General features: G+C 39.6%; 1 protein-coding gene across 1 annotated transcript in view; it reads right to left on the bottom strand.

Moving 5' to 3' along the window:
- The window catches only part of SMC2 (structural maintenance of chromosomes 2), a 25397-nt gene extending 14423 nt beyond the window's left edge, over positions 1-10974 (bottom strand). The window contains exons 1-11 of the mRNA XM_009882126.1: positions 10807-10974; positions 9769-9918; positions 8954-9076; positions 7943-7981; positions 7644-7754; positions 6000-6044; positions 5255-5492; positions 4427-4572; positions 3532-3765; positions 2511-2670; positions 630-747 (exon numbers count right to left, since the gene is read on the bottom strand). Coding sequence (XP_009880428.1) covers positions 630-747; positions 2511-2670; positions 3532-3765; positions 4427-4572; positions 5255-5492; positions 6000-6044; positions 7644-7754; positions 7943-7981; positions 8954-9076; positions 9769-9918; positions 10807-10974 — 1532 coding nt within the window. The remainder of the gene's footprint in view (positions 1-629; positions 748-2510; positions 2671-3531; positions 3766-4426; positions 4573-5254; positions 5493-5999; positions 6045-7643; positions 7755-7942; positions 7982-8953; positions 9077-9768; positions 9919-10806) is intronic.
- Positions 10975-11470: the final 496 nt, after the last annotated feature.

Below are 11470 nucleotides of genomic sequence, written 5' to 3'. Positions count from 1 at the left end.
GAAAGAGACTTCCCAATAAAAAGTCAGTTACAAAGTCATTAGAAGAATGTCCTTCCTTATTTTGGCATAATTTGTTCGTGCAATTTTCCATTTATTTTTACTACAGGTCCTATTATTAGCACAGCTATAGAAATAAATGTTAAGGCTGATTATTACATAAGCGAATAAATCTGGGGATACATGTATTTGATTGGTGGAGATAAGTAGAATGTTGACCTCCACAGAGCAAGTCTACTCACAGTCCTCAGGTAGGACTCCAAAAAGCAATGATTACATATTTTCCCAGCAGTTTAGACCTTTGGATTTTATGGTTTTAGCTATTGAAGTTGATTTATGGCTTGCAAACACCATCATATAAAATTTTTAATTTCAGTGACTTTGATAAGGCTGTCATTAAAGAATGACTCTACCACTTTCCCTGCTGCCCATTAATTCAGTTAAAACTTGCTGGCTTCCCCCTCCTCCCGCCCTTCCTTGCATCACAGGTGAAATAATCCTTACTCACTGGCACTAAAAGGAAAGCAACAGCTAAGCAATTCATAGAATTATCCTCCAAGTCCTGTAAGCCATGCATAAAATGCCCCAAAAAGCACTTTCAAATGCCTTTTAGGATCACAATGAGATCTTACTTGTATTCAAACTGTAGATGAGGAAACTTTGCCATTAAGCCTTCATACAATTCTCTCAGACGCTTGATCTCACTAGTCAGTGCCTTCTTTTTTGCTAAAAGGACTGCTTCTCTCTCCTCTTTAAGAGTTGAACACAAACAGCAGATAAACATCCCAAGCAGAGAAATCTATTAGCTTAAAAATTGGTATGCTACACTGTTTATATACATATACATAGAGAGTATTTAATCAAAAGACTTCCTAAAATTCTTTGTAAATTTCCTTTAGACAAATTAACATCATCACAATACCAAACATGCAAAGAAAGAGTTAAAAGTCTAATGTGCTTCTCCGAGTGTCACTCTGGAATATCAATTTACCATTTTTAGTAGTTCTGCAACAAACATTACCTGGAATGAGAAATGAACTCTAAGAAGTGTTTTAGGTAGGGAAAACCAGGAAGGAATAGGGAGGTTGGTCACTTTTTCCATCTAAATTTTAGATGGAATTTAAGTTTTCCATCAAACTTTAAAAGATTTAGCCTACAGTTTATAAAAGCAAAACTACTTTCTGTGGAGGATAACAGCTTGCAGAGCTTTGACAGAGAAATTTCTTTGTACATCAAAGCAGCACACTTGTTTTTTCAGTTCCTTCTTGTATTCGGTCTGGCTGTGATGGAGTTAACTTTCCCCATAGCAGCCCTCATGGTGATGGTGATGGTATTCTGGTAGATCAGTGTTGATAACACACCAGTGTTTTGGGTACCGCTGACCAGTGCTGGCACAGCATCAAGGCTGTCTCGCCAACATTCCTCCCCCTGCTGTGGTGGGCAAGAGGCTGGGAGGAGACATAGCCAGAACAGCTGACCCAAGCGATATTCCCTACCATATGAAGACGTGCTCAGCCATAAAAGCTAAGAGAAACGAGGATGGGAGGGGGCATTCATTATTAAGGCATTTGTCTTCCAGACCAGCTGCTGTGTGTACTGAGGCCCTACTTCCTAGGAAGTGGCTGGACATCGCCTGCTGATGGGAAGAGGAGAGCAAATCTTTTTGTTTTCCTTTGCTTCTGTATCCAACAGAGCCAGTTGGAGCCAGCTCCAAGACGGACCCGCCGCTGGCCAAGGCTGAGCTCATCAAGGATGGTGGTAGCACCTCTGGGATGACATAATTAAGAAGGGGTAAAAACTGCTGTACAACAGCAGCCAGTAGAGAGGAGTGACAGTATGCGAGACAAACAACCCTGCAGACACCCAGGTCAATGATCAGGAGGGGGAGAAGGTGCTCCAGACACTAAAGCAAAGATTCCCTTGCAGCCCCTGGTGAAGACCATGGTGACACAGGCTGTGCCCCTGCAGCCCACAGAGGTCTGTGTAGAGCATATATCCACTTGCAGCCAGTGGAGGATCCCAGGCCAGAGCAGGTGGATGTGCCCCAAAGGAAGCTGTGACGCTGTGGGGAGCCCATGCTGGAGCAGGGAGGAGTGTGAGGAGGCAGTGGCAGAGGCAATGCATAATGAACTAAGCACAGCCCCCATTCTCTGTCCCTCTGCACCTCTTGAGGGGGGAAAGGTAGAGAAAATCAGCAGTGAAGTTGAGCCCAGGAAGATGGGAGGGGTGGGGGGAAGGTGCTTTAAGGTTTGCTCCTATTTCTCATTATTCTACTCAGATTTGATTGGTAATAAATGAAATTCATTTCCACAAGCTGAGGCTGTGTTATTCCTGAGTGATCTCCCTGTCCTTTCCTCGATCCATAAACCTTTCATCATATCCCCTGTCCATTTGAGGAAGGGGAGTGATGGAGCAGCTTGGTGGGCACCTGGCAGCCAGCCAAGGTCAACCCACCACACTTGTGTATTCCTTTCAGATTTCCCCAAAATGACGCACTAGAAGTCTGTACAGACCTTCATAGTTCAGCTTCTTCATTTGGTTCTCCAGTTGTTCTTTGGTTTTTCTGACAGCTTCAAGTGCTTCTCGGTCTTTCTTGTAGCCTCCGTCCATCTTTTTAACTTCAGATTGTTTCGTCTTTAATTCTTGCTGTGCATAATTTAACTTCATTTGAGCCTGTAAGCAGTAAGAAAATATGAAACCAGGAGATCTTCAAAGAGAATCCTGCAGGTGAAGATTCAGAACACTTGCACTGACAAGGTGCTCATATAATTTGTAAAAGTTTCCACTGGTTGCAGAAATACCAAAAAGTAGCCTTGGCTTTTGAAAGTAAGGGCATGGGTGATTTGGAAATAAAACCATAAATCATGTATTTGGATACAATAACTCATATTAGCACACGAATAGTCTGAGAAGAAAAGAGGGTAAAATAAGTTGGGAAACAGCTGTACTTGTTGTGTTCCCCAAAAGTTTTTCCTTAAGTGAGACATGTAAGGTGCACTTTCAACTTCAAAAATTTAAATTCCACTGTGAGAACTACCCCAGAAGAGGTTTCCCATCTTAAGGCAAAAGTGACGTCTGTTTCAGTCATGGAACTAGCACACAATTTAACTGAGGAGAAAACAGTTTCTTCTGAACTCTCCAATCACAGTCTTAGGCACCTTTATCTTGATGCCAGTAAGTTTTACTGCAAAAATCTCTATGGTATAAATACATACAATGGACAGCAGTCTTCATTTCTTTCTATCCAATACCATTAGTCATTGGCCTACTGTGAGCCCTTCTTTATGTCTCAGTTTCTATATTTCCTTAGAGCAATGTTATAGCTTTTCCCTATTTGTCTATATCCATGCAACGAAATATTTTTATGACCTATTTTATCAACAAGTCACCTTCATGCATATGCTAACTTGTAAAATATATAGATATTCTACAAATCTTTTCACTGACCTTTAAAGAGTGTGTCATTTGGTTTTCAGATAATTTTCAAAAGAAGCAGGAAGGCTGGTCTGAGACAGGCAGAGCTTTTATTCTTACCTGTTTAGCCTCTGTGACTGCTTTGCTGATTTCATTTTTGCAGGTCATCATCTGCCCAGCAAGAGTAGCTGCTTCCCCATCGTCATTGCTGGACAAGCCAGCAGACACAGCATTAAGATGTTGTTGTGCTGCAGCTAAAGCATCTGCATCTTTTTCACTTGCTTCCTGTAAAGCATGTAGTTCTGTCTCTATCTTCTTTAATTCCTTCTCCTTTGACACTAATGCTTTAGAATCCTTCAGCAAAATAAAGAACAAAAACAGAAAAAGGAAGAGAGAACCTGAGTCCCATTAACTTTAAATTCATGTTGTTTAGATAAGGAGCTATTAGTAGTTTCATCGACTACATTTCTATGACCCTTTGTCAGATTTTGTGATCTGACAATTTGTCTTTGAGCGGTTTCAAGTGTGTACTTGCCCCATGAGTGCACTGAAGATCTACAGAAAGGTGAGACACAGGAGATGACAACTGCTTAAAAACTAGGAGAAATAGCTTTACTCCCAATATCTAAAAAGTAAAGTATTCTTCAGTGCTCCTTTTGCATTAAAAAAAAAAAAGATCATCAGAAATATGCAATGTAGAAATGTCTCCTTTAATTTTACCACATGTTCAGAGAGCGTAATACTTTTGAAGCTACAAGCATCTCTCCTGAGCTTAACAGAAGGCTGGCACGCGCAGAGTAGCACTTCCTTTGTATATGCATCACATTTATTTCTAATGGGAACCTACTACCTATGCTGCACAAATCAAACAATGCCCTCACCATTTGTTTCTCCTTTCCTGATGTAATTCTTGCCAATCATAGGATTTTTCTTATAATAGGTAAGAAAAAAACAGCTGTCCTCCTTATCTGAATTAATTTAGTGTTTAAAGAAAATTATATACAAACAATCTTACCTCCTGCATACTTTTTACCAGTTCTTCATACTTATTCTCTTCATTTTTTAAGTTTTGCTTCTTGAGATCAAGGGCACTTTGTTCTCTAGTACTAGCTCTTTGAATTTCTGAAAGCGCATCTTCCAGTGAACGGAGCGTAGTACTAGCTTCCTACAATCAGAAATAAAGGAAATTTAATTCAGCCTAAGAAACTGATACGGTATTTGTAATATTTAATTTTCTGTTCCAGCTATATGTAAAAGAGGAGATAAATATATGATCAAGCAGGCAGTTAGACTCCAACACAAACAGGTCAGAACACCTCTTCTCTCTAAAATCCAAACTAACTTGAAGCCACCCATGAAGACCCCCATCATCCCGTATCATAGGACGCTGTCCCTGTACAAAATCTGCATTTAGGCATGACTCTACGGCAATCCTGTATGTAACCAAATTTACTGCCCCCAAAACTGAGGTTAGTACTGATTTTTGTTGAACAAGAGTTTCCTACTTGAAGTGTATTTCTTTTGAGACATCAACAAAAACGGAGAAAAAAAATATCTCTGGCAATACTTACCACTGAATGCAGAGAGTGGAAACATGAAGGTAAACAGTTTCTATTCTTCAGTTATTATTTATTTACAATGATTGGAAGTAAAGCATTTCAGACAAATGAAAACTTTAAATTGATGTCTTTTAGACAATGGCTGTGAATGACAACGAGCAGTATATAATCTAAACAACCCAGCAGAAGATAAAAATTCAAGGGTACATTATCTGTAAAAATAATGCCCTTCTCATATAACTCCTTGTATTCAGATATTTAGAGGAGCACAACTCTGTTCTCACTTGCCTTATCCCTTTTCTTTTCCATCTCCACTATTTCTTCATCTGCTTGTTTCAACTTTTTTTCACTTTCAGCCATTGATTCGCAAAGTTTCACTACATTAGACTGCATTTCCTTTAATGCTTCAGCAGCAGATGTCTTTGTCTTTTCAGCCAGAAAAAACTGATAAGCTGTACAGAGGCGGCTTAAATGTTCTGCTGACCGTACTACTTTTTGGTATTCGAGGAAAGATGATCGTTCCTGAAAAGACACCAATTAAAAAAACCTCTAAAATTTGATGGAAATATAATATTAAGCAGGATTGTTACAGAAATCTTCTAAGCACTTCTACTAACATTATTATTTGTAGATAAGAGGAAGGATTCTCCATGATAAGTAATATATTTGTATTGTAAATTGCAGGCCTGCTTAGGAAAAACTTAGATAAAACAATACTTGTACAATTGACTGTGCAGCAGAAATATCACTTCACACAAGTTTTTTTAAGAATTAAGATATGTTTTTATCTTCTATTTTTAACTAGTTCTCTTATTTTTTTCCTTCTCCCCACACCCCCTCTAGGATTTCCTGGAAGTCCTAAATGTCACATTTTCTGTATTTGGACAGAAGATAAAATTTACCTCTCTTAAAATATTCTACAAATGTTGAAAACATGCTGCTGTTTTGGCCACCACACACGGGTTCAGGGTAGCTCAAAGTATTTTTTCAGTACTTTAAGGGACCTACACTCTTCTAATTTTTCCATACCTCTTTCAGTTTTTTTAAAGTTGGAGTGATCTCCTCATTTAAGACCTGAAACACAAAATAGAACATTTCTATTAAGATTTTCAAAACTCATTCATGTCTAAGTATGAATTTCCAGGTGCAGAAATGAAATATTCTAAAAGTTAAAAACCACAATACACGGGTTATTATTGCATGGATGAACAAGAAGCTCCTGGATACACTCAAAAGCACAAACGGAGACCTACAGAGGTTGCAAACAAGGACTGGGAGGAATACAGAGAAATTGTCTGAGCAGCCAGGGATCAGGTCAGGAAAGCTGAAGCGCAGAGAGAGGTAAATCTGGCCAGGGACATCACAGGCAACAAGAAAAGCTTCTATAGCTATGTCAGTGATAAAAGGAAGACTAGGGAAAACGTGGGCCCTCTACGAAAGGAAACATGAGGCCTGGTTATCCGGCATGTGGAAAAGGCTGAGGTACTCAATGACTTTTTGCTGCAGTCTCCACCGGCAAGGGCTCTAACCACACCGCCCAAGTCAGAGAAGGCAAAGGCAGGGACTGGGAGAATGAGGAGCTGCCCACTGTACAAGACCAGGTTCCAGACCATCTGAGGAACCTGAAGGTGCACAAGTCCGTGGGACTTGATGACACTAATCCGCAGGTCCTGAGGGAACTGGCAGATGAACTTGTCGAGCCACTATCCATCGTATCGGGACTGGGAGAATGAGGAGCTGCCCACTGTACAAGACCAGGTTCCAGACCATCTGAGGAACCTGAAGGTGCACAAGTCCGTGGGACTTGATGACACTAATCCGCAGGTCCTGAGGGAACTGGCAGATGAACTTGTCGAGCCACTATCCATCGTATCTGAGAAGTCGTGACAGTCCAGTGAAGTTCCCACTGACTGGAAAAGGGGAAACATAACCCCTGTTTTCAAAAAGGGGAAAAAAGAAAGTTCGAGGGAACTACAGGCCAGTCAGTCTCACCTCTGTGCCCAGCAAGATCACGGAGCAGATCTTCCTGGAAACTGCTAAGGCACATGGAAATTAAGGAGGTGACTGGTGACAGACAACATGGCTTCACCAAGGGCAAGTCATGCCTGACAATTTTGGTGGCTATCTATGATGGGGTTACAGGGTTGATGTACAAGGGAAGAGCAACTGACATCATCTACCTGGACTTAGCAAAACATTTGACGCTGTCACGCATGACATCATTGTCTCTAAACTGGAGAGACAAGAATTTGATGGATGGACCACTTGGTGGACAAGGAACTGGCTGGATGGCGACGCTCAAAGGGTTGTGGTCAAAGAGGGACTTTTTGCAGGGGCATGTAGTGATAGGAGAAGTGGTAATGGCTTCAAACCAGAAGAGGGTAGATTTAGGTAAGATATCAGGAAGAAATTTTTTACTATGAGCGTGGTGAGACACTGGCACAGGTTGCCCAGAGAAGGTGTGGAGGCCCCATCCTTGGAGGTGTTCAAAGCCAGGCTGGATGAGCCTTTGAGCAACCTGGTCTAGTGGGAGGTGTCCCTGCCCAGGGCAGGGGGGTTGGAACTCGATGATCTTTAAGGTTCCTTCCAACCTAAACCATTCTATGATCCTATGGATCTATTCAGTTATCTTGAACAAATATAAAAGAAAGTATACTTTCCAACATGTAGTACCATGTCAATCTCTTTCAGTTTATTGTCCTTCTTCTCTATGGTTTTTTGGACAGCTATTTTCTTGCATTCATACATCCTAGTACCAGCTGCTTCTTCAACCATAGCTAAAATCTAAAATAAAGGAATACAACAGAAATTTGGTGTTTCTTATTATGTTAGAGGGGTTCAACTCAGAACCGAGATGAAAAAATATCCCACCTCCCTGATACCCTTTTTTTTTTTTGACACCCCCCACTCCTTCTTGTCATTCAAAACAAATCAGTAAAACTTCAGACAAAAACCTACTGCAACTTTCTTACCTCTGCTGGCTTCATATTTAGAACTTTGGTAATTCGTCCCTGGTGACGGAAAGATAAAAGAGGAATGGTGGTTGTGTAACATCCAGTAGTAAAAAAAAACCAAAACAAAACCCCAAACCCAAAAATCCCTGCTCATTTTCATACATTATAAGCTCAAATATGGGTCTTGGTTGTGTTTATTTTTTTGTGTGATTTTTTTTTTTTTACTACAAGGATAATCTAGTTTCCTCAATTTTTTATTTCTTTAAAGTTCAAACAAGTCACTTCAGGCAGCAAGCCTGAAATAGCCCTTATATGTTATGTTAGGCTTGTCCTCCACATCCCTGATTACACCTTAAATGAGTAATACACGTATTTTGTTCTAGAGTCTTATTGAGTTGCTGATGTTGAATAAGCTCTCAATCATAACCTGTCTTTTTGGAGATTTAGCTTGTATGTAACTAGGGGTAAGCAGAATAGGTGCAAAACTGCCATTCCTCCCACCCGTAATTCAGGACAGTTCCACCTGAAACAGTAGATCCTGCTCTATTTTATTCTTCTTGCAAATATTTCAGGGATTTGTCTAGTCCCTGTGCTGATGTTTATAAGGGTCTTTTCAATTGGTCAGCTCTTCCTTTGTTAATTGTGACTTAAGAAAGCAGGTATATCTACTTCATTCAAAATATTATCTAACATGGAACACACATAATAGGAAAGAAAATCTGTCTTTTTAGAATAATAAAAGCAACACCTATATGTTAAAGACACAAAAAGGAAAAAAAAAAAAAAAAGAGTATGTTTTAGAAAAAGCTTGCTACATGAGGGCAACATGAGGTCTTATGCTCCAAGACGTGTTTTAGGGTCCAACTATGCAGTACTGGAAATCTTAACTACTTAACAGACATTTGATTTTTACTTGGTAGGAAGTTGGTTTTCTCTATTAGGAAATTAAGTGTTCTTCCACTATCTATCCTGCCTGAAATTTAGTGCAACTTCTATTATTTTTGAATTTTATAAAGATGCACACAATACCTGCATAATGAGGAAGTGAGGGTTATTGACATTAAGTCCAACTGAACAGAAGATATCCTGCACGCGAGAGTTGGAAGCATTCACACCATTGACAAGATACTTATTTTTACCTCCAATGACAACCTGCAGAAGGAAAAGAAATGGAAGAAACTTTAAGTGATTTAAAAATGACGTGACATTATGAGAATATAAACTGCAATAAATAATAAAAAATCTGAGCAAATCACATATATTGTATCTTTGCATACACATACATATGCATACTATACAGAACATCAAAACAGATCTTGCTGAACTGAAAAGACATTTAAAATATCTAAGTAAAACATAAGAAGGATCAGTCATTGAGAGCAATATTGACAAGAAAATTTCCGAACTCCGCAAGTTTTCACTTTTTTTTTTTTAAAGTTGGGAGACATCTTCATCAGAAAGATAAAGACCAAAGTTAACACACAGTTCAGATATTAAAAGGAAAATATGAAAAACAAAGAAAAAGCTACAAAATAGAAAATTATAACTTGCTTTAGGAACATTATCTCATTATTATTATACTGCTGTGCAGATCCATAGAAAACATTGTTGCCATAATATATTTAAAACATTAAACTGATTTCCCAAGTAATTCCAATTTGTCTTATCTAGTACACTGGATCTACAGTTTATGTTTCTAACTACACTGTAGAAGCATTGCCTCAGTTGGAAAAACTCAGAGACTTTAAAAATTACTTTTTTTTTTTTTCTCTTGGAAAGTCACCCTGTTGAGCATGGTAAAAATGTATACAGTTTACTAAGCAATACAGGTATGAAAGACTCACCTGCCTAGTGATGGTGATCTCATCATTAGCTTCAAGTCCCAGTGGACTTGATTTCTTGTTAGAATTATCAAAGGTAATAGACACAGTTGCTTTAGTAACGCCAGCTTGCCCATTTTTATAAACTAGGTCTTGGAAGTTGGAAGCTCGCACCTAAATCCATTGAACAGATAAAATATATTTTTCAAAGAAATTCATTACACAGCTTCAGTGCACTATTATAAGTTTTGGAGAAAACAATGAAAAAAATGCAGATCTAGCTGTAGATTTCAGTCCTTGAGAGACTGACATTTTGGTGCTGCAAGGTGCTAGCGCTAAAATCACAGGCAGAGTGTGTCAGTCTAGTTTTAGTGAGCCAGCTAATTGTTTCTGCATGAGATTCCTGATAAAAACTGAACAGATGTTAAAAAAAAAAAAAAAAGGCACCAGATGACTAGTTCAGATACCAGTATGTTTACTTAAAGAGGACTTATCATTCATAATGCAGTTCACAGGGAAATGAATCAGAAAGTGTTCCTTGGTGGTCTGCTGGATTTGCCTACCGTTATGGGGGGCAGCAACAAAAAAATCTGCCGAAGACTGAGATTCAAATTGATCTCGGAGTACGTAAGTTTTTTTTATAAGAGTAAAGCAGACACATCATCTTTTAAACAGCAGGTATTGCATGAAAAACAGCTTTTTATTTTTTCCTGATGAACCAGTTGGCCAAATTTTAAGACCCAATCCAGAAGTGAAAAAGTTTACTACAAGTAAACAAGTTAGTACCTTTAACTGCAAAAGATCTTCAGCTTGAGGCGGCTACCTTCTAAGTGGGTATTTTTAGTCTAATGTTCTAAGCTGCATACAGAGCTGCTCTAGTATACCGATGAAAGTATAATTCAATCTTAAGGTAAGAAAGAATGACAGAGATCTGGTTTTATGTAATGAGCCATTCTTTTTATAGCAGCATCACTTTAGGTCTTCCATTGGAGATTGCTCAAGAGAATATGAAACGTTGCTGACAGAAAAAAGACCTTTCTTAAACGCACCCTCTCTCTTTACCTGTGACAGGTTGGTGATTCCCAACAGGAAGCAGATTGAGTCCAAGATATTGGACTTGCCACTACCATTCAAACCAGTAATGGCATTGAATAATGGGTCAAAGTCACAAATTTCAGTCCTCTGACCATACGATTTAAATCCTTCCAGAACAATTGATTTGATGTACATCTTCTCTGTGTTCCTAAGAGATCAGGAAAAGTACTCCTTTGTAAAATGGAAAAAGAAAGAAAAAAAAGAAAAAGAAAATGGAAAGAACACATGCCTTTCAGAACAAAAAATTATGCATTTACAAACGGAAAATTCCAAGTAGACCCCAGATCCAGGCAGGGTCCCATCAATAACCTGTACTTCACCGTTTCCACGCGACGCGAGTTTACGCAACGTCCATCACATTTGTAGGCAGGCTGTGGCATAACCCCGGTTTCTCACAAAGCCAGGCGTTAGTCCACCAGCCGAGGCGACGAAGGAGAGAGAAAGGCACGGATCTTTCAGAACCCGGCAGAAAAGCATCCTCCGTTTCCAGCCTGCAGGACTGCCACCTGCTCAGCCCCACCGCACCGGAGGGCTGAAGCTCAGGAAAACGACAGCCTCGGCTCTGAGGCGCCGTGAACACAAGACAGCCCCATCCCTGCCCCTGCCGCCGCCACGGCGCCCGCCCCCCACG

The sequence above is a fragment of the Charadrius vociferus genome, unplaced genomic scaffold, assembly GCF_000708025.1.
Source record: "Charadrius vociferus isolate BGI_N301 unplaced genomic scaffold, ASM70802v2 scaffold693, whole genome shotgun sequence".
NCBI lineage: Eukaryota > Metazoa > Chordata > Aves > Charadriiformes > Charadriidae > Charadrius > Charadrius vociferus.
The sequence above is the reverse complement of the archived record's forward strand: the minus strand, read 5'-3'. Positions and strand labels throughout refer to the sequence as shown.